We start from the raw sequence: 25,030 nt of genomic DNA, 5'->3' as shown, positions 1-25,030 counted from the left end.
AGGCTAGGCTACAGGGGATCTAACTCCCCGGGTGTCTCAGAGCTCGTCGGTCGTTAATAATACCGTTACTTACTAGCTGCCTGCACACACTGGATGCACAGGCTACCTTTCTGTATCGCAGCTGGGTAGCACTGATAAGTGCTACACACATCTTAGATTTAAGATCTCGAAGAGTGGCTCCGGGACACGTCCGTCCTCCTCCGAAGCGCAGCTGGAACTCTCCTCTTCAATAATGACTTGGTTACAGAACCTTATATCGTCTGGGGTATTTATTTTTGTAGTTGGAACAAACATTTACATAAACTTTTCAGGTGCAATTATTAAAATTATATGCATTTTAATTTTACATTTAAGATTGACCGTTTACTTTTTAACTGCGTATGTTTTTAATACATACTTTTCTTTTACATTTGTTTTTAATATGATTTATGAATATGTCTTTGAAGTGAAGATGTCAACTAGACAGCTGAAAGAGTAATAGTTCTAAAAAACAACGGGAGAAATTATGACTTATCTTTTTTAATTTTGTTTGGTATGAAGAATTTTGTCTCTTGTCTCTACTGTTTAGATCTATATTGAACTTAAATGGACAAATCTGTTTTCACAGTTAAAATATATTTTGTACTTGAAGTCGTACTCTTCTATACATATATCGTACAAAATAAACTTAATTTTAACAAACATAGTAAGTAAGACCACTAATAATTGTAGTGAAAGAATTCTCAATTTAAATAGGCTATATCCACCTCAGCATAGACAACTGGTTGGGCGAGAAAGGAAAAAATAACTTTTTCTCTGTTTGGCCGCAAATCTTTTCTATCTGTTCAAATAAACCAGTTGCTGAAACATTAAACATTTTCTGTATATTATAAATTGAAAATAAGAAAAAGGGAGGTATAAATCAAGTAGGCCCATATCACGTAATTTATTTTGTCTCTTTGTGATCGTAACGGGAGGCCACTTTTTTTTATGCCAGTCAGGTGCAGTTATACGCGCAAGGAGGGTGAGGGTAGCTGTGCATCTCATCTGTCGCTGTATATTATATACCCGAAAACATGTATAGCCTGTCAGGGTAGCCGAGTCTTATTCCTTAGGTTTGTGGCTAAATTTTTGTTACTCTTTCAAATGCTGAGCAAAAAAAAAAGTGCTTATAACTCAGTACACGTGATATATGTGAACCACTTTTGGCAATTCAAACCTCGACTGGTAAGTATATCGTAAGTAGTAAAATGGCAGAGAGAGAGAGAGAGAGAAAGTAAGACAATTTTATGAAAATAACTATGCGTGGGTTTCTTTTTCAAGTATTTAATAATCCTAACCTTGCTTAAATTTAAGAGTATTTTGATTTAAAAAAATTTATTAATGAACATGAGATACAATTTTTATTCGCTTAAAAATAACTGTTTAGGATATCAATAATTATTGATGAACTAATAATAATTAATTATTAATAAATATTACTCACTTTTGAAACTCACACCATAAAGAAAAACTGTGCATGTTAGTGTTTCTTCAAATAATTCTTCTATTTGGAAAACGCCAATTCTCTGAATGAAATATGAAATTCATAACAGGTAGCATGCATGAAATTCAGGGACTGTCTGAAAAGCGCCCTCTACGCTGCTGCTCGAACAAGGAGGTACGCGAGCGTGCTGGTAGCAAATATACAATTCAAGGCATTCACAGCTGACTGTATAGGATACCTATATATATATATATTTTTTTTTTCTGAAATAAGAGTATGCACACACTCTCTGTCTTATTCTTTATTAATCTATTTCGCTCATTTCTATTTTTTATTTTTACGGACGACGAATCATCGCACTATGAGGAGAACATAACTGAACCCAGAAACGTATATATTATAGTGCTCTCTCCATATCACTTTGACCAAGTACCTATTCTTCGGCATTTTCGCGTCAAAAACGTTTAACAACAATGTTTCACGTAAATTTTGCATTCAATTTGGCCTTTGAAATTATACTCTCATCGTGCCAAAAGAAGTTTAACTTCTAAAATAGATATTTTGACTAAACAATATGTTAAAAATAAATTACATAGAATATGTGCGCTAAAGTGCTAATATATTTTAACGTTATGACTGATTATGACCCCATAAATCGCATAAGTGTTTAACGATAATATGTCCCGGGAAAATCGCAAAAAATTAAGATTTTTATAGTGTTATAGCTGTACCCTGCCACGCTTCGCGGTGGCACATTGTGGTTGCAAGGATGAGAAATAATGGACAAAACAAAGCATACGTTTCACAGAAGTTTAATTTTGCAATACTTGAGAAAAACAATATTTTTTTTTCCATTGTCTGCGTAAATATAAAGACTATCTGGTTTGCTGACACGGGAACACGCAACATACAGTTGTCCATGCGAGAAGCAATCAGCATCTAAATCTAAACCACATAACTCTAGAGATTGCACTTGAGCTTTATTGACTGTGAATGCGAACGCCAATTGAATTGGAAATTGCAATCTTTTCAATTAAAATGGTGTATCAGTAGGGATCATGGGAATTCGAGGGATGAGGACATCTTCACCTTTGAAAAGCCCCATGAAATCGTTGCTTCCACTACATTGTTTATTAATTTTTTAACCGCGATTCGCGTGCCGTTGCAGAAATTTGGCTGATTAATACTACGCACCATGATAATTGGCACACATATTTTAAATTTTAATATAAGTTATGTGGTGGCATACCTGGTAGATCAAATGAGTACAAAAATTCCGTTTGATAATTAACTACTTTATCTGATACCACAACGGTGTCTATCAACTTTATGTAATTTCCTCACTTTGAAAGCTAGATTGAATAACATTATTAATTTGATAGACATCTTTATTCTTCGCGTTCAGGATAGCTCGTTTACTGAGCCAATCATTATTCCCATAGTAAAATTGAATATCAGGAAAATATTTTTCGATCAGTTCTTATTTGGATATTACCAAATTACAAAAATTACCAGGAAATTATATTTGTCTTGACTTCTCATAGACTGAAGCTGCCCGTTTCCAATGTCCGGTAACTGTCGTGAGAATACCTCGGCTGATTGACCGTTCTGCTGCTGGACACGAATATCCGTAGTCAACTGCAATGTACGTACGTGTCGCCACAATGTTGAATATTTCAGGCAATTTTATTTCGTCCGATTGTGTCGATCGAGAAATTACAGGCAATGTTTGAATAAACTCTCCTGCGAGCAATATCAATGCATTCCCGATTGTTTAATCATCTCCACGAAAATCTCGCAACGATCGATATAGAGCTTCAAGCGATATTTTATGTGCCATCGTTCATTTATCCCAAACAATGAGCTTACATTCTTGTAATACTTTTCCCATACTGGATGCTATGGAAATAATTCATGTGGGAGTCTCGATGATATGCATGTTTAATGGCAACTTCAGAGTTGAATGAGCAGCCCTTCCACCTTGTAACAATGTCACAACTATTCCAGACGAAGCGAAAGCTAAGGCTATGTCATTTTTTGTTCGAACCATTGCCAGAATCAATCTGATAAGAAATGTTTTCCCAGTCCTCCTGGCGCATCCACCATTTATCATTTGCATTATGTGATCATAAATGTCCTTCTGTTCACGCGTTCATTTGGAATGTTTGATTGGACATATGACTGTAGATCACCTGTGTTGTAACTCTGTTCACGGCGCAAATCCACATCGAATTGAAGAAGTCGCAATTCGGGTGGGTTTTGGCATTCCCAATTGTCTAATAACTTTATTTGCAGTAGCTAAGCCCTTGTATTAATAATTATCAATGTTTCGCCTTCTGTAAATTCCATGGACAAATTGGCATTTCCTAGGCATACTCTATGCAAAATGTCCTCAGCCATTTGCGATCGATATCTTTCACATAACTCTGTGGGAGGTGAAGAAAAACAAGCGGTCAATATAATTGCGAATTATGCGTGAATTTGGTTTGTATGTGCCCTGTTGCATGCGTCATTAATACATATATCCCACCTGTCGTTTTCTAATAAATTCAGAGCTTGACACGCACTGCGAAAAGTGGCATGTGTGACGCCGTAAACAATTTTAAATTTCTCGAAAGATCTAGGACCAGGCACATTTACCAACAACAGGCGAAAGAAAAAAAAACAACATTTATCTTGATTAGGATGCACTGTATAAAGTCTTCTAATTGTATTTTCTCTGAAAATATCAGGTTGACCGTCGACTGGCTTCCCTCGTCTGCGTCGTACGAATGCTCTTTTAGTTACATTCCATGTGAAATAAGAGGGCACTTCTGAGTACCTACACCAGAGTTCTGGCGAAAGCGTCTTCCTGACATAAGGTGAAGAAATCAGTCAGAGTTGTACCAGGTGGATTAAGGTTTCTTTTCTGCACATTTGCATCTGTGAAATAAACATGCTGTCCATTAACTAAAGGTACTGATAAGTGAACCACAGCTGGGTGGCATTTATGAATGGGAAACGAAAAAATTCGCCATGCAGCTTCATTGCTGCTTATGTATCTTCTAGCCTGATATTGTGCTATTTCATCGATAACTCGTACTGTATTTCAGTCACTATTTTCTTGTTGCGCACCAAAAACTGCCATATCGCTGCCTTTGTTCACATACTTACAAATGTATTTAATCGATTTGACAGAATTACATTATTCTACGTTTATGAGCGTTTTTAATGTTTTTGACAACAGAGGCGAATATGGGACCACCCAACGGTTGTCTACATCAATATCACCATTTGGCATGTGTATAGTTGCCGAATTCCCGCCATCTTCAGTTTACTGTCTACTATATCGAGGGTATCCATCGTCTTCTGATACTGTGTTGGCTGTGAATGCTCGAGTATATTGCTTAGGCCATTTCCCATCTACCATGCATGGTGAATTCGGATTTAGTGTATTGCATGGTCTGTGTATCATGTTTTGACGTGACAACGTCTAATAAATAGATGGACGCCGGCTGCACGCACGAAATGTGTCCCGTAACGCACATTGTCCCACTACGGATGTCCCACTACGGATGTGTCCTGTTATGCTCATTGTACGCATGCGTGGCATCTCTCTTGCACTCGATTGGAACAACCATCGATTTGACTTTTCAATCATATTTTCTTCGTTTGAATTATTAATATTATGTAATTTAACGTTTGTCCACTGATTTTCAGCACACTTGGTAGGACGGTTATTTAAAAGTAATGTTGAATATTCAAATGCGTTTTTAACGAACAATGGTGTTTTACAGTTACATATATTAATAATTCAAATTACACCCGGGATCTTTTGCACAATGTTTAAAAAAAATATTGTAACACATTATAAATAAGTTTGGTGTATTTGGGATGCGTATGTTGTAAAATCGTGTTATAAAAACGAAATAATATTATTCCCCAACCGTGAACAAAAGTTTTATAAATATATATACAACATCTGAAATTATTGTTTCTAATATGGCCTCGTGGCCATGCGGTTAGCATCGCTGACTATCAATCCAAAGGTTGACGGACCGAATCCCCGCCACCGCTATACTTTCATTTTTGTACTTGTAAAAATTAATACGGCGCATGCGACACTACAAAAGTAATAAACATATTTGAATTAATGAGTACAAATAAAAATAAATTTATCAATTAAATTGTAGATTTCATTTCACTCCTTCTTTGTGTCCATACAAAATAGTGATAATTCAATAAAAATGATTAAATTTTATTCATAAAAGTATGCAGAGGTAGATTTTATCATACAAAAGATAGAAAAATTAAAAAAAATACTTCCTCAAAGAATAACATATTTTTAACGAACAAAGGTGTTTTACAGTTACACATAATAATTCAAATTACACCCGGGATCTTTTGCACAATGTTTTAAAAAAAATATTGTAACACATTAAAAATAAGTTTGGTGTATTTGGGATGCGTATTTATTATAAAATCGTGTTATAAAAACGAAATAATATTATTCCCCTACCGTGCTACTATCTACGGTGACGGACGCGAACCGAATGAAACGCGATATCTATCCGCTATTGCGGGAACCAGATATGGCGAGTGCAATAATAGTAGGTTATGTTACAATTGACTAAAGAATTATGGTGATTCATATAATTAATGATAGATATTTGATTACAGTTTATTTATATGAAAACTTGTTCATAATTATATTTAAACTTTATAGCCAAACACCAGTTGTTAAAATTAATTACAAGTCATCTAGACGTAAACTGTTTCGTCGACTGTTTATAATGTGAAGTGAAAAGTTAATGTGGTTTTCATTGCTTATTACAACAATTTCGGCAATAAAGGTTAATTGTTATTGCATTTTAAAAATCTGAATACTAGTATAATTTCAAGTATTTATTCTTTTATTATTAAAAAAAGTAGCATCTGTCGGCGAGTGCAGTAATAATAGGTTATATTAGATATTTGATTATAGTTTATATATATGGAAACTTGTTCATAATTATATTAAAACTGTATAGCCAAACGCCAGTTTTTTAAATTAATTACAAGTCATCTACACGTGAACTGTTTCGTCGACTGTTTATAAAGTGAAGTGAAAAAAATATGGTTTTCATTACTTATTACAACAAGAATTTCGGCAATAAAGGTTAATTATTCTTGCATTTTAAAAATCTGATTACTAGTATAATTTCTAGTATTTTTTCCTTTATTATGAAAATAAAAATGATTCAATTTTATTCATAAAAGCATGCAATCATTTAATCAATGTTTTGTTATGACGTTGTCACGTTAAGCTATCGTCCGTAAACCGACTTTACTAACAACCAATTTTTTAATAATAAAAGAATAAATACTTGAAATTATACTAGTAATCAGATTTTTAAAATGCAAGAATAATAAACCTTTATTGCCGAAATTGTTTTTGATAAAAAACTGCATGTAAATCCTTATCGACCTCAGCCCGTGAAATATCAGCGCATATCACATCGTCGATTTCGTCTGAAGTTATTTATCGTAAAGCCAGATTAGTATATGGGCATGAGGCAATCCTCTCTTTTGCCATTCTACTTCATACATCCACCAACGCACAGATCCAAATACTAAATTTTTCACAATGAAACCATTAGCACTTAAGCTTTTGTCTGAAAACACATGCTGTGATGTCATGCCTATCCACGGGTGATAGACTAAGAAGTGTGCCGGAAATTAGGTATTTCGGCACTTTTTTTTTATTTTATCATAATTTTAAAATTATTTTTAGAAATAAATTTATTTTCCATAAGTCGACTGTACCGCGACTCGCCCCTAGTCGACCTTAGTGCGTGCAAACTCCGACAGAGCGAAGTCTTTTACGATAGTTCACTTCGGTTCGGACGACGAGAGTTGCCGAAGGTTTCCGACGCCCCTCCACCCTCCAGGGCGAGGTCCTTGTTTGAATTAGCGACGCGGCGCGGATGTGAGGGGACTCTTGCTCTGCACTCTGGAACGACCGCGTCGGTAGTCCGCTGATCGCGTTTCGGGCTCCATCCAGTTAAATCAAAGCTGACGCCGAGCAACAGTACTAAGATGTAGCCTGATCAGAAAAGGGATTTTTCCCTATTTACCTTTTGGTTTTTTATTTTCGTCATCTCAGCATAGCCTCTACGTAGTTATCCAAGTTTCTCCGCGAACCAAAGTTCCGGTCTGGTGCCGCATTTTTTTTTCTTTTAACCGCGACGTCGGCCGCGCATCGCCCTCCATCTTCCTACCAGGCAACATGGCTGTGCCTAACAACTACTACCCTGTTTTGGTAAGTTCTCTCTTCGATCCTTTGAACTTTGTATCTCTAGCGGTCGTTTTCTGACCCGACCTTGTTCTGTCTGTGGTGCAGATCTAATTTTTTTTGGTTTGGTCTGTCCACAGACAAGGTCCTAGTCCCCCCCCCCCCCCCTTCCAAAGAGAAAGAAACCATCATGGGGAACTAAGGTAGCCCGGCGACCTCCAATTTTGAATTGGTTGTTTCGCCAGTGGAAGCCCTCACTCCCAGCCTTTTCGCCATCAGCTACGAACCGCCAGAAAATCTTCAGTTCGTGAGAGCGAGTGCCAGTGAAAGTTTTTTTTTGTTAATTTCCAAATGTAATTTCAGATATCAGATTCGAACCAGTTTAACAGTTTTGGTCTCTTGAGCCATCTCGAAATTGTATATGTGAAATGGTTTTAATTAACCAATGATAAGTTAATATGGTGATTACAGATTATTGTAAAATGTTAAAACTTTACGGTTTCTTTAAGAATGATGGGTTGGAAAAATAATTTTCTATTCGCGGCCCGGGTCGGCAAATGATTAGGTAAATTGAGCTCTCTTTAATAATGGTTAAATGATAGAAGTGTTTTCTCTTTATAGCTTGTAACAGAAAATCTTGAAAACAAACCTTGATCTTAAATAAATGGATGTCTATAAACGTAACTGTTTGTTTTTATTACTTAAGGCAATAACGATCCACACTATGCTCCCAGGTCTTGAAAGGGAGTTTACAAATTTTCGTTGGACCCACCCCGTGTCCGCCTCTGATGTTTAAATTTTGTTCTTAATTATTTCTTTTCTGCCCGCCAGTTCCAAGGCCTGTTTTGTCGACATCTTGTCAATATTAATAACAAGGACACGAGGGACGTTTCAATTGGTAGCAGAGCGTGGTTTGGTCTATAGGCATACCTGAATAGGCATACGTAGAAAAAAAGAAAAAAAGAATTTTTTTTGAAAAGGTTTAAATTTTTTTTGGTACTTATACCTGTTTTGTATGATATATTGTAAGCTGGAGCTGGCACCAAACAAGTTTCTTGTCCTTCTTTAAATGTTTTAAATTAATTTTTCTCGTAGTTTTTCACGTGCGGTGAACGTCGTAACATCAAACGCCCACGCAAGCTTGCGCGAGGTCCCGCGCGACGCCGGGCGAGCAAGCGCCTGCCTTATCCCTTGTAACTCTACTGGCGGTCGATGCCTGTTTCCCCCCCCCCCCCCCTTCCCTCACCATCAACGGTCCCTGCAGACGCCCAGGGCCGCGTTAGCTTATTCGTACCCTCTTCAGGGGTACCCAAAGTCCCTCTCCCCGGACCCTTTCGTCTCTTTAGCGCAAGGCGATCGCCCGCGACATGATTTTAAATTTTATGCCTTGAGAGTAAATTTTCACGTGAGCCACTGTTTAGTTCACGTTTTTTTCTGATAGCCAGGTGGTTGCTGCCATGTTGTTACATCCCCTCCTCGTTCCACGCCATGCGGACTGTGTCGCCCACCGGCGTCTTATCTTCTAGGGCTGACCAAAGCTGACGTCTCTGTAGTGACGCCGGGTTTTGTTTATCTCCGCCCGCCGTAGTTTCTTTACGACGGAGAATTATCTAAATTATCGTTTACTACTGTTGTCTCACAGAAGTTAACTAAAGGATTTAAATTTAAGGATTAAGTTTAGTGTTAAACAAAGAACTATACGTTATGAGTATCTTTTTTTATCTGGTACCAATGTCCTTACTAGTTAACACGCAAGTAATAGTTAAACATAGATTTTAAATATACCTACGTTTCAAGGGCTTCCCTCCCCATCATAATAATTATTTCAACCTATACTTAAAGACAGTTGATTTATAAAAATTCCACTTCTTACATTGTTAAAGTAGTAATACTTGAATACATAATATAGTAATAAAATAATAATATAATCAAGCGTATTAAAAAAAAGTTTTTCTCCGAAATTAAGCACCTACGAGGTGACTAGCCTCATTTTATATCTATACTAATCACCGAGAGTGGTGAAATCCTTTTCAACCTCCAACGAGAGGTCCCCTAAATTAATTTGTGTATGTTTAAGCATCATGTTTATAGGCTAGCACACTATAGGTAATTTAAGATACTTTAATTATTAATTTTACATACGTAAGTTCAGTCTTTAGCAAACTGATTAACGTAAATAGTTTTAATTTTTGTTCAATTTTTTTTTTACTCTGTAATATTTTTCTGATGCCTGTTGAATTTTCATGAATTTTGTCCGGCGATTTTTTTATCTAGTGAATTTTTGATTACATTCAATTTTTTTAATAAATAATAATGATAATAATAATAATAATAATAATAATAATAATCTGTAAAGTAAGCAGGAATAATTTTTTGTAGTAATTTTGTTTAACTGACTTTTGATTTAACAAAGTTTATATATTTTTTTATTTTCCTTGTACGTAAATGTGATGTACAGCGACGTATATAAAGTCTAAGCACAGAAGCTGTCACATCTAGACATTTTTTATTTTATCTTTTGCATTCGACCCCCAAAGTCGTATTTGTTCTACACTGTTAATGATCACATTGTTTATTTAAGTAAGAGCTACGTGACTTCCAGACGGCAAACTGGTTTCTTTTATATGTGTTTTCAAAAGTAGGACTTAGGTCAAGCTAGCCACAGTGCAGCACAAAAATCAGTCCTCTGAGCCAACGAGCCAAGACTGGGTCCTCTGGGTGAAATATCCCATGACCACTGGAGTGAACCCTGGGTCAAATCCCCAGCACTCTACTTTGGACGACCTGTCCAACCCTCCCTTACTGGCAGTGTGAAATCTATCAGCAGTCATGGAAGGTCGAACCGCTCAATTGTAATTCACCCCCTTTTAGATTTTTTTAAATATATTTTTATTGCGATTTATATATATATTTTTAGATAATTTAAATTCGAGTGCGAAGCGTAGTTAATTTATTTTTTTGTTTGCAGAAAACTTTTAAATAATATATATTGAATTAATAATATTAAAAACATCAGAGTTGTTGAGACTGAAATCCCTAAAAGCTAAATATACAAGGCAGTCATCACTCTATAAGATTAAATATTTAAAACGTACATTATATTTCTTACTCATTACATTAACTTTAATTAAAGGTATAATCCAAGCTATAATTAATAATATTCCTAAATTCATTCAAAGTATTTTTACCCTTTTCAAATTTATTAATGTGGTTGATCGTTTCGGGTCTCGAACCCAGTATAGCTTGGGGAAAAAAAAAACCTCGTAGGTCTCTCTGCTCCGGCCTGTTGGTCTGATCAACCATCAGTGCACGGACATACGGAGCCTACGTTAGCTAAGATCCCTAGATTCCGGGACCGAGGTGTTGCTTCGCTTTTAGCAAGCATCAAGTCTTCTCCATAGCCTGATTGAGCAGGGCTGAGTCCCAATGCCTTCGGATTCTTGTGGAAAGATGTTTTGTACAGGGGTTTTAATTCCCGTTCTAGTTTTAAGTTACAAGGAGTGTATAGTCTCCATTTTATACTGAGTGCAAGGACGCAGGTACCTTTTTCGCCTCAGTGGCCTTATGGCCTCCCTCACAGTGCCCAACAGATGGAATCTACAGCTTGTCCAATCATCTAGATCAACCACGTCTAAATTTCACGTCATTAATTTAGTACCTACTAAAGTTTAAATTATTAACAGAATTTCAAGTTCACAGAGCCATGTTTTATATCATGGTACCCTACGAGGTCCAAATACCTCGCAAGGCTGACTTTGAGACGCGACAGCGCCGTGCGCGCGCGATAAAAGTTAGTAGTAGGATACAGGCGAACCTGGTTACTCGCCTAACTATAAGTGTTGTTTTTGTCTATGCTCCGCATTAAGCGGGGGAGTATGTGCCGGAAATTAGGTATTTCGGCACGTTTTTTTAATTTTATCATAATTTTAAAATTATTTTTAGAAATAAATTTATTTTCCATAAGTCGACTGTACCGCGACTCGCCCCTAGTCGACCTTAGTGCGTGCAAACTCCGACAGAGGGAAGTCTTTTACGATAGTTCACTTCGGGTCGGACGACGAGAGTTGCCGAAGGTTTCCGACGCCCCTCCACCCTCCAGGGCGAGGTCCTTGTTTGAATTAGCGACGCGGCGCGGATGTGAGGGGACTCTTGCTCTGCACTCTGGAACGACCGCGTCGGTAGTCCGCTGATCGCGTTTCGGGCTCCATCCAGTTAAATCAAAGCTGACGTTGAGCAACAGTACTAAGATGTAGTCTGATCAGAAAAGGGATGTTTCCCTATTTACCTTTTGGTTTTTTATTTTCGTCATCTCAGCATAGCCTCTACGTAGTTATCCAAGTTTCTCCGCGAACCAAAGTTCCGGTCTGGTGCCGCATTTTTTTTTCTTTTAACCGCGACGTCGGCCGCGCATCGCCCTCCATCTTCCTACCAGGCAACATGGCTGTGCCTAACAACTACTACCCTGTTTTGGTAAGTTCTCTCTTCGATCCTTTGAACTTTGTATCTCTAGCGGTCGTTTTCTGACCCGACCTTGTTCTGTCTGTGGTGCAGATCTAATTTTTTTTGGTTTGGTCTGTCCACAGACAAGGTCCTAGTCCCCCCCTCCCGATCCAAAGAGAAAGAAACCATCATGGGGAACTAAGGTAGCCCGGCGACCTCCAATTTTGAATTGGTTGTTTCGCCAGTGGAAGCCCTCACTCCCAGCCTTTTCGCCATCAGCTACGAACCGCCAGAAAATCTTCAGTTCGTGAGAGCGAGTGCCAGTGAAAGTTTCTTTTGTTAATTTCCAAATGTAATTTCAGATATCAGATTCGAACCAGTTTAACAGTTTTGGTCTCTTGAGCCATCTCGAAATTGTATATGTGAAATGGTTTTAATTAACCAATGATAAGCTAATATGGTGATTACAGATTATTGTAAAATGTTAAAACTTTACGGTTTCTTTAAGAATGATGGGTTGGAAAAATAATTTTCTATTCGCGGCCCGGGTCGGCAAATGATTAGGTAAATTGAGCTCTCTTTAATAATGGTTAAATGATAGAAGTGTTTTCTCTTTATAGCTTGTAACAGAAAATCTTGAAAACAAACCTTGATCTTAAATAAATGGATGTCTATAAACGTAACTGTTTGTTTTTATTACTTAAGGCAATAAGATCCACACTATGCTCCCAGGTCTTGAAAGGGAGTTTACAAATTTTCGTTGGACCCACCCCGTGTCCGCCTCTGATGTTTAAATTTTGTTCTTAATTATTTCTTTTCTGCCCGCCAGTTCCAAGGCCTGTTTTGTCGACATCTTGTCAATATTAATAACAAGGACACGAGGGACGTTTCAGAAGTAACAGCTGCTGTATCTCGTCCCAAGCTGAATTGCATGTGAAGGTAATAAATAAGTTGGACGCCTGTAATGGCGAAAATATGCCATTGCATCTTGAGCACATTCCTGCATGTGAGGTGGAACGCCTATGTATGAAGATGGCAAAATAGTTAGATTTCCAACGTTGGTTGTATTACCGTCATTCACAACTGCATCTCGCAAATGAATTTATTCTTCGGAGCAAGGTTTGGTCTGATTCAAAGGAAGGAACAGCAAACGTTCCGTTTCAATTTTTGCATTTATATCCACAATGTACTGGTGAAAGAACTGACGGCATTTCAAAATATAATTCTCCTCGTTTCTCCGAATCATTAAGCAAAAGGCGTAAAAGATCATTGCGCTGCCCTTTTTATTGATATCTGCACCATTCATTGGGTTTATCATTTTCAAATTGGAATAATATCATTCGGAACCATCCCGGTAGATAACTGGATATTACAAAGCTTCGTAAAAACGGTGAAATTCTTCAACGTTTATCAATTGATTGTTTCTTAGATGGAGAACAAGATCTCTAGGTTGGAACTGATCTCCAACTAAGACAATTTCTACTTCGTCTATATTTGGAGCATTATATTTCCGGACATGTTCTCCTGCGGGCGTTTTGTCAGCGTGAATGACGATCTTGTGGGTATAGGATGGCATCATATCCATTGCGTTTTGAACAAACGCACCTAATTGTTCTTTTCGTGAAGGAGCTCCTGTAGTTGCGAAATGATGGATCTTCTTAGCAAGGTATGTATTCCACAATGTGCATCGACTTCATCTCTATTATCACTGATGACATGCATTTGAAGGAATTTTTGGCAACCACCTGAGAACGGGAGCAGGGAGCCAACTTTGTGATATATTTGTGCTTTGATTTTAAAAGTTGGCATGAATTGAGCTGTCACTATTTCCGCACCAAACTATGTCATTTAGAAGCAAGAGTTATATTTCCTGATGTTCTATAGGAAATGCTTCGATTCAGCGGTGGATCCAGCAAGTAGAGTTTTCAACGGTTCTGGTGGTGCTTCAAGTTGAGGCAATTTGATTTTTCTGGCAGTGCAACACATCTTTTGTTTCATTATTGAACTTTAGAGCATGGCAGTAGGTACAGATATGACTTATCTGGCCAATGACAACGTGCAGACTTGAAATATAATCAACAGCTGGATTTTACCCAAATGCAAGACGATTGTATTGTAGATTCAGATCTGCTGTTCTTTGGGTACGTGATTCGTTTATCCTCGACGCCTCGCGTTCATTCCCCTCAGAACGAACCAAATACGTTGCTGTAGAACGCGACTGCCGTGCTCGCAATCATGCATCCTCAAGCCTGGTTGCTGGTCTCTCTGCTAGTTCCGTTTAAAGTTTAATAAAGAAAATTTTTTATTTTGGAAAGGTCCATAAAATTTAATTAAACTTTTTTCACCTAATTCTCGTGGTTTTTATAGCTTAAGCTCGACAACGATGAGACACAGGACAAAACTTATTGGCAAGTAGCAAAAATTTTGATACAAAGTACACAAAGCTTAAACTGTACTTGAATTTGGGCGAACAGCACAGTGGAATCCCAATGCGACCACAAAAAAGCACTTCTTTCAAAACGTTGCCTGGTGTAGGGACAAAAAAATATTTTAATAATGATTTTGCAATTCCAAGAGTGGAAAAACGTTTAGTAATATTTTTTTCTGCCCATCCCTCATCGTATTAACAACTCTATGTCGACAACAATGAGACACAGGACAGCCAGTATTGAAAGGTTGTTAAAGGTTAATAGTATTAGTTAAATACATAAATTTAAAATATAAGTAACTTATATATGTTAAATAATAGTATTGTTAAATAATAATTATAAAAAATTAATATTTTTTCTGTCAATTTCTCACACAAAACATAACCTCTCCTTACGATTTGTGGGTACTTTTTTTTGTCAATAATTATAATAAAGATTCTGCAATTCTCAGAAGACAAAAACTTTTATTAATATTTTTTTCTGGCCGTCCGTCATCGTTTTTACAACTCCATGTCGACAACTAAGAGACACATGACAGACAGTATTGAAGTGTTATTTAAAATAATAGTGTTAGTTAAATAGATGAATTAAAATAAATAAGTAAAATATTCGTTAAATAAAATAGTTAAATAATAATTATAAAAAAAATATTATTTTTCAGGTCCATATATCATACAAAACTAGCCTCTACTTACGATTTGTGGATACGTTTTTTGTCAATAAACACTGTAATTGTAAACAGGTTATGTTTCACACGTGACAGTGGTTCTCGTTAGTTAGTTTAGAGTCTGTCCTTTTGCTTCCGGCAGATGGAGCGGTTGCTGGTACACAGCTGACCGTTAAAAAAAACTGTTTTCTCGCGGTTGCGGTTATGTTACTGACGCGAAAAATAGATAAAAACCATCTTTGAAGCGGGTTGTATATCGTGTCAAAATTTGAGCTCAATTGATGCAGAACTTTTGAGTTTTTGAAGCGCACACAAAGCAACTTAACATATATATATATATCTTTATATATATATTTCTTGTGTGCGTGTGTATGTCACTGAACTCCTCCTAGACGGCTGGACCGATTTTGATGAAATTTTGTCTGTGAGTTCACGGGGATTCGAGGATGGTTTAGATTCACAATAGGATATTTTATCTCGATTCTGAGTTAAGAAAAACTAAAAAAAAAACACGCTTTAAAAGCAAAAATTGCAACGCATTATTAGAAGCCATTAAGTTTTGCTATTGTAAGGAACTAAGTAGAGAGTAAGAAAAAAATAAAGATCCTGACAGTTTATAGCGTCGCCATATTTGTTTCAATTTTCAATACCTTTTTTGTATATTACAATTTAAATTGCAGAAAAAAAATCATGTTTCATAGCCACACAAATAGTGAGGATGGTTTAGATTCACAATTGGATATTTTATCTCGATTCTGAGTTAATAAAAACTAAAAAAAACACGCTTTAAAAGCAAAAATTGCAACGCATTATTAGAAGCCATTAAGTTTTGCTATTGTAAGGAACTAAGTAGAGAGTAAGAAAAAAATAAAGATCCTGACAGTTTATAGTGTCGCCATATTTGTTTCAATTTTCAATACCCTTTTTGTATATTACAATTTAAATTGCAGAAAAAAAATCATGTTTCATAGCCACACAAATAGTGAGTGTGTGTCATTTCTCTATGTCCACGAGGTCTCACCGCGTCAATTTTCTCCTTGGAGCGAACCCGTCCGCTTAATTAAATAAACAGCTTTTATCGTTGAATGATTTCATGATTTATTTAATGAAAATCTGCTCTCATAAAAAAATTAGTTAGATAGACATTCAATAGGTGTCTTTCTCTCACACTCTCTCTCTCTCTGAAATGTATGTAGCTTGCTCGCGGGTCAGTAATGCAGACAATCTTTACATTCTAGCTCGAGACGGAAAAAACAGTAAATGTGGTTTACAAAGACATTTTATGAAGTGTCTTCCCGTCATTACATTTGAAAGTAGAAACATATTTACTCAAAATTTAGGTAGTAACATATTTTGATTGCAAAGACTGAAATAGAGGTGAGAAAAATTATCATTTGTGAACATAAGAAAACTACTACAACTGTATCAACTGTTATGTTATAATGTTTAAATTTCTAAATGGTGCAAGATAATACAAAATTCCATGCGGAAAAAGTCGTGGGCAGCAGATACGTATAGTTATAGGTGTGGGGCTATGCATGCTGATTTTTCATATACTGCATGGATGCGAACATGTAAGAATAATCTATCTATCTTACTATAATAAAACAGTACTTTTTCTGTCTGTCTGTTTGTACGCGATTTTGATAAAATTTTGTGTGTGAGTTCACGGGGATTCGAGGATGGTTTAGATTCACAATTGGATATTTTATCTCGATTCTGAGTTAAGAAAAACTAAAAATACACGATTTAAAAGCAAAAAACTAAGCATTGTTGATAATTAGCCTCCATGGAAACGGGCTTTTGCATTGTTGTTGCCTTCTGCGTAACCATGGGAAAGGTTTTTGGTAACGGCAGTGGCGTGCCCAAGAGGAGGGGTATGTATAATGAGAAGATACAAAATGTCCAGCGTATAAATACTTACCGCCATATCCATATCTCACAAAAAGTACATTTGGGCAGGACAATGTCTGTCGGGTCCGCTAGAAAGATATATAGAGAGATAGAGATATAAATAGAAAGATAGAGAGAGTTATAGAGATATACATAGAGAGATAGAGAATTAGAGAGATAAAGAGAGATGCTTAGTATACGTTTAAAAAATTACAAAAAAAAAATTGATTGAGGCATTGCAACGCATGCCGGGCATTATCTAGTATATATATATATATATATATATATATATATATATATATATATATATATATTTTACGTCGACCCAAGTGTCTCCCCGGCTCCTTCAGGCCGTTATGCCTCGTCAGCATCCTCTCTTGCTTTAAGTGAAGTGCAGTGTGGTGGTTACGATCAGGGACGCACCCGCGTGCGCCCTGGAACGTCCTTAACCAAATACGTGTTTTGTAAATAATTCCTTTTATCCCAATTACCGTGTTAGTGTATTTCCTGTTGTCAATTACGTTTTGTATAATACTTTGTAATAATTCTTAACTTGTGTTTACGTATTTTAAAGTACTTTATAATGTGTCGTAATTCTTAAATAATTTTGCATTTAAATATTCTTGTATATATTTTGCAGTGCCGATGTTATCATGTAGAACCGCAAGCCTGGCCCGCACGCGATTCGCGCGTCTCCCACGCTGCGCCGGCCCGTTTCCCCTTCCACCCATCCTCAGGCCTCGCGGGCGGGCGGCGGAGTGTCAGCAAATACTGTAGAGGAGAATACAGGACAGCTCTATACTAATAGCACAGCCGCGCGGGCGAAGAGCGTCAGCGCTGCTACCTAGCGGCTCGGCGTGATAACAGTACCCACGGCCATGCATTCCAAGCCTAAAATGTATTATATTCAACTCGTCATTGCACCTAGACTAATCAACAGATTCCTTTGAAAAAAATTGTGTTGACCCTCGTATTCTTTGCGGCCATGCAGATGTAAATTTATTTGCTGAAAAGTTAGTTGCTTTCGATGTAAAAAATAGTTAATAATGAACAGCATATTTTCAAGGAAAATTGAAGTAAAAATTTTCAAAGCATTCTATTGCTAATCATTGTTCATTTAGGGAATTATCTAATGAATTAATTAAATTATCCAAATTTTTTAGCCACTAAATACTATTGATTTGCTATCGTTCAACAGCCTATTGGTTAAAATAAGTTTTTTTATGAATATGTGCAATATAATGAGTACAGTTGTTCATATATATAGTGTATAATACGTATATAATAATTATATGTACAGTTAACAGAGATTTGAGCACGATATTATGAAATTAAATAGAGCTGTAGCAAACTGTATGTATGTATTCGTTACTGAGTCACGGGTGCGCCGTCTATATACGAGTAACGAAACGTTATTATACACACGGCTGCATTTCGTTACTCGCATTTTTCGTATGTTTCACGCATGCGCGCGCATATTCGATGAATTTACGTTACAAAGAACGATGTTTGTTTATTAAGTAAAGTATAATTTGGAAATTCGTCCAAGTTTTTTTACTGTTTATTAAAGGTATTGTGTGTGTAGACAAAGTTTGAGATAGGAACAAAAACAACGTAAGAAAGTATTTTTTACAAATAAGAAATATGTATGTTTTTGTTTTTTATTATCGCGAATTTTCACGGTTTTTTTATTATCTTAAAAGAGATAATATAATAAAGCCGCTCTAATGAGATTTAATTGTTTCTTGGTTAACAAAAACGGTTAATTATCAAATATTGTTAATGATTTATATTCTATTTATTATTATTTACGCGACGTCATACTGTACGCGTACGCAATACGACTCGATTTGTTGCTGCAACATAACATAGCATGTTATGCGGTATCAGAAGTAACGAGTAACGATACGATAGTAACGAGTACTAATTGTTATAGTAACGAATACATACGGGTACGCTTTTTTCGTTACTTTTACACCTCTAAAATTAAATAACATGGACATTTAAATAATATTGAAAATTAAAGGGAAATGAAAAAATACATAATTTCAGTATGACATAAATATGTAGAAGTACATAGCGTTTGACACAATGTAAATAAACAATATAATCCTTAAATTAGAACTTACAATTGCACCATCTTAAGCTACCATAAATATTAAATATGTATTAATACCGCGTTACTTTAAAATAATAATATTTAAATAAATGCATTATTACAATGGTACCAGAGCTAGAACACTTCCATTGTAAATGAAAAAGGCAAATGATATACAAAAGACGAATATGCTTGTAAAATTTTATCCAGCTGTACCTAAATAGGTAGCAAGAAGTTTATTTTCCCCGATCATACCTTATAACCACTGCTATGCTAGATATTCCATACAATTTACATGTGCATGACTTTTTTGCTTTTTTTGTTTTCTTTACTCCGGGTTCTCCCACATTCATCGTAAAACAAATATTTTAATGTCATAATCAATTGTTTTATAAAAGAGGTGTGTACGATGCTATTGCGATGAAATACATTATCTGAAAAGGAATTGTGTGAAAATAAGAAGAAAAAAACAATGCATAAAATCACTATAATATCAACAAACCAAGAAATAAGGCATATTTAGTTAACAATGAAAGCGGGAAGTGGGAAATATTACAACTCACGATAGTATGTTTTTCTAAAAGAAATATTTTGACTTGGGGAAAATTTTTACGTTCAATAAGGCAATAGAATTTTAAAAAAAATATTTAATAATAATTCCTTTCAATTCTGACGGTTACTCTTTGTAATTCAGCGAGTTTAGTTTAGAGGTTTTCGTATGGCGCGGCCGTGGTCGCGGCAGCTAGGGCTAGTCATCACGCCGAGCCGCGAGAGCGCAGCACCGTCGGTTTCTCGCGAAAACGAGCGAGCTGTCCTGTATTCTCCCTCTACTGTATTTGGTGTCAGTCAGTCGCCTGCAAGCAGCCGCACGGAGCAGACCTGCATCGCTCCGCTCCGGGAGAAGTAGCGCGTTACGGAGTCCGGGTCGCAGCGTGGATGAAACGTCCGTCATCCGACGTGGTCGTCCAGGCTGTGACAGGATTTCCAGTGGTAAATCTCGTTAACAAGATCGCGTTTTCTTCACTTCGCAATTCGCTCCGCTCGAGACGCACGCTGTGCACATCTGAACTTTCATAACCATACGTTTCGTCACGGGACAGCCTCCGCAGTCACATCGAGTCGCGTTCAAGTTGTTACCAGTGTATTTCCGGGAGTCCGGGTCGCGGCGAGGGAGGACGCTCGTCCCGCAACACGCCGGCCAGGCTGCGATAGGGCTTTCAACGGAATAAAGGAGCTCGTGAAAACGGACAGCAACATCTTCTTTTTGCAACCTTCTACATTTACTTCTACCTGTACAAATCTCCCTCCCGGTCCCATGTTTCACGGTCCCGGCCACGTTGGCCTGAACTCCACTTTCTCTCCGACTGGAGCTACGCGGGCAAATCAGGGTGAGTCTCAGGACAATTCGCAGCAGGGACTTAGGGACAGCAGGCCGAGGGACGTCTATATATATAGATGAACACAAAGATGAGAGGTTGCCACCGAAAGACGCCGTCTTGAATTCAATAGTTTTTATATATATCTATATTTTTTTTATTTATAAAATCTTGTTTCGTTAAAGCGTATTATTTAATTTAGTCGATTGCCTGAAATAATAAAGTTACTGTTTATTTACTATGTTTAGTTAGATTTTTCTGCAGCCATTGATTTTTATGTAATTCATCTTTGAGTACGACTACAACTGTAATAATACTTTCAATATACACTATCTTATGGACTTTGGATAAGTTTAATGCGTGATCTATTCTAAAACAAAGAAGAATTTTAAATGTTAAACATTAAAGAATTTGTATGCCATATAAAATATTAAAACCAATTTGGCATTATTTTGGTTCATGACAACACAATATGGCCGCCCGGAGATACTTTGGTGTCGTGCGCTGCTAATTTTCACCAACTGTCGGGTTAATTTAAATTTTTCCGTCGTCACGAAATATTTTAACAAATGTTTTACCAAAGTCGAGGAAAATTATTATTATATTCGACATTAAAGACTTACCAAAACTTATTGCGCCCCTAATACTTACTTGTAAAGTTCCAGCAGCCCCTTTATTTCTCGTTGAATGTGCTTCAGGTGAACTTTCTGGAGTTGTTTCAGAGTCGTGATGTATTTTGGTTCATCTGTGGAAACATCAGGAACCGTTATAAATTACCTGTGTGTGTGATGGAAAATTTAGAGTAACAGCTTTGTGTCTGCCTTTCTTTGTTAACCATGTTAAAACCATCTTGCAAATTTGTCAACCCAAAATATATTCATGACATAAATTTGTATTTAAATATAGACATATATTTTGTACAAATAGCAATATTATTTTATGCGGACAAAATTTTAATTTGTTTTTATTTTTATATTTTTTAGACTGATATTATGCTATATACATTATGTGATTGATGCAATTAACATACTTGGATTGTGCAGAAAGTGGAGTTAGTTATTTGGTATCGCAGAATTTTTCTTTGGTATTTAAGATTTATCTTTTGAATAACTGATTCCAATTTTTTTGTGGTGAGTACACTCTTAGCTTTAATAAAATAAAATATTAAGTATAAGAAACTCAAATACAAACTTTAAAATAATAATCTTCAAATAACTTACCATTTTAAAATAAATATAACACAAGTATAAATTTACAAAAATTATTTACAACAAGATAAATAAAATTAGTAGTACGTTTTGGGGCTACTGGAACAGGGTTCAGGGTGTGATGCTTGATGCCGGGTCAATAACCGACCTCTTTGACGCCACGGCGGCCATCTTGGACTCAAAAATTCCTCAAAATTCCTCAAAAATGACTCAAAATGACTCAAAAAATCCCGTTTCGAGGGAAAATTTTCCGTTTAAGTCCAGGAAAATACCTGTGGATCAAAAAGTCTTAAAAGCGGCTTAAATGTCCTTATCTCAAGCAGCCATTAAGCTGCTATCAGGTCTAGATCTTGAAAATTAGGATTCAATGGCAGCCATTTTGAATTATGACGTTACCGTTGCAATTATCGTTACGTCCGCCATCTTGAAAGTCCGTAATTTTTATGTTATAAAAACGGGAAAATTAAAAAAAAACATTAAAACAATTATTTAATCGAATTGAATAATATAAATTAAATAAAATATTACTTAAAAACCACTGTTGCACTTATCGTTACAGTCGCCATATTGGATCCTATTAATGATGCATGTTTCGATACGTCCCACCATCTTGGTTGAGTAAGATGCCATCCTTACACTTTACGTTACGACCGCCATCTTGAAAATCCGTAATTTTAATGCTACAGAAACGAGACAAATTACAAACTTCATCAAAAAATTTACTTATTAGAAAACTGATTGATTAGTTCGATTCCTGTCCTTCGTTCGAAACCGCTAAGAGAAAAAAAAGAACAAATCATTCCATCACAGAAGCCACCTACAGACTGATCTACCGACACCAATACCAAGGTATATATAGTCAACTGGTATGATGACATTTCCGCCATCTTGTCTTCATCCGCTGGAGACCACCATCTTGTCTTCGTCTGCTAGAGTGTGCGGATAGCATGTTAGTATAATTTTCTATTCACCATACCTTTGTCCTCAACTGTTGGCATTGAACTTTGACCTTGACCTTGAAATTTGATCTTGACCTTGAAATTTAACCTTTACTTTGAAATTTGACCTTGACCTTGAAATTTGACCTTGACCTGGAAATTTGACTTTTACCTTGACGACCATCATGGATCTGGCATTTTGCGTTCAGTACATGCTACCAGGAGATACCACCTGCTAGAGGTCATTGAAACCATCTTGTTTTCGTCTGCTGGAGGACACCATCTTGTGCATGTACTCATCTTATAGAGTGCATTACCATCAAACTGGTCTAAGTTTTACCCGCTAGAGTGCAGTAATCATTTATTATTACTGAGTATTATTACTGAGCCATCTTGAAATTTGGGCGCCATCTTGGAATCGTGTAATTATTTAGCTAGAAATTCGGGATAAAATCCAAAATTCATCAAAAAATTTACTCATTAAAGTAATGAATAATTAGATCGGCTAAGGTCCTTGGTACGGTCCTGGATGATGCAAAAAAATTAAATAGAACAACAATTTAACATAATAGTGACAGGTTCCAGAATTAAAACACCACAAGTTCTTTCACAAACATAATATTTATTACATAATATATATTTTACTACATGAATATTTTCGAAAGCCAGCAATATTATAAACATTTAGGTCCGCATAGGCATGAAATGACTAATACCTAGCTACACATGGTTTGTACTAGACAGAGACCAACCAGATCCTTTACAGACATAGTCCTCCTCTTCTTAAAAGAGTTTCTGGATACCGTGTTTAACAGTTTGCTTCACATCATTAGAACTGTAAATTACTGCAGCCGATGTCTTGAATGCACACTTCTTCACTTTATCATCGAACGGATATGGCTTTCCATATATACAGTCCTACCACAAGTTATACTTCAAAGGTCCGTTTGTTGCTACATCATCAGTAATCTGATTGACTATGTACTGTCTGATATCATCAAGAAAATTACAAATGTCCTTTGACTCACTAAACGTATTTAGACAATAGTAGTCCTTCAACGTTCCACGAAATACAGACTGCACCAAGTAGAAGGCATTATCGTTTACTTCTAATGCACCGAACACAGTCTTAGGTTTATATTCATGTTAGATGTCATAGCAATCGGTTGCTGCATATCTGTTTTTTTGCTTGTACGCTCTCGAGTCACCAATCTAAAGCGAGGAGTCGAACTTTCTACAGGTAGTTCAACAGGAGGCGCACGGACTTCACCTTTACAGTTTTTCGCATGTCGGCGCAAACTGTCAATTCGAGTAAACCATTTAGGACACTCATCAGATCGAAACTGCATGCGAGAAGGATTATTCTTACATTTTCTCCGCTCATGTCTTCGTGCATCATGGTAAAATGCGAACGACGTATCACAGTAGCTGCAAGGATACTGTAGTGATTAAGACGAGCCTTTCAGACCTGAGCCTGAAACTGACGTTGCAACAGTTGTACCATTTCCAGACATACTCTTATGAACATCAATGCATCGTTGTTGTATAGAAACCTTTACTTTCTGCCGCACAGCAGGACCTTTACATGTCTTCATGTGCGTTTTCATATTATCTTTTCTGGCAAACTGCTTATGACATTTCTCACAAACAATCATATTACGATATAGGTTCTTGGTACATTCGCTCTTCTCGTGTCTTCGAGCATTTCTGTTGTTTGAGAAAATCTTGACGCAGTAACAGCACCGATGTTCGTTAGTTGTTGTCAAACCAGCAACCATTGAAGTCTTCATCGAGGTCGAAACGGCGTTCGTCGAGTTTTCCTGTACAGCCAGCACTACCGGCATTAAGGTCTCTTCTGCTGGTGGTACCGTGACTGTTGAAGTCTCCTCCAGAGTTGAAGTCGTCGTTGCCAATGGGATCTTCTCCACCACCGTCGTCGCTGACGTCATGGTTCCCGTAGTCGATGGTACAACCTCCATCGAGTTCGTCGTTAAAGTCGGTAAAGATGCCATTGAGTTCGCAAGAACAGGTAATTGACACAACTTATGCATCTGATGAATCAAACTAGGTGATCCTTACACCGTCGTCGACGGTAACAAACTGAGCGACCTGCTGTCTAGGACTCGCTTATATACATGCACCGGATGGAATAATACGCTAGTCAAATCAAGAACAATTTACTATACTACTAGAGTCAAAACAACATTAATAATAGAAGTACCCTACCATCATCAAAAAGGCAACACATTTTGGACGCACCATC

At 36.7% G+C, this 25,030-nt stretch overlaps 1 protein-coding gene across 1 annotated transcript in view; it reads right to left on the bottom strand.

Annotated features, from left to right (window-relative positions):
- Positions 1-25,030, bottom strand: part of LOC134527121 (uncharacterized) — a 130,287-nt gene that overhangs the window by 14,974 nt on the left and 90,283 nt on the right. Inside the window, exon 8 of the mRNA XM_063359491.1 lies at positions 21,273-21,366. Within this exon, the coding sequence (XP_063215561.1) occupies positions 21,273-21,366 (94 nt within the window). The remainder of the gene's footprint in view (positions 1-21,272; positions 21,367-25,030) is intronic.

This window comes from Bacillus rossius, chromosome 1 (genome assembly GCF_032445375.1).
Source record: "Bacillus rossius redtenbacheri isolate Brsri chromosome 1, Brsri_v3, whole genome shotgun sequence".
Lineage (NCBI taxonomy): Eukaryota > Metazoa > Arthropoda > Insecta > Phasmatodea > Bacillidae > Bacillus > Bacillus rossius.
This window is presented reverse-complemented; position numbering and strand designations above follow the sequence as displayed.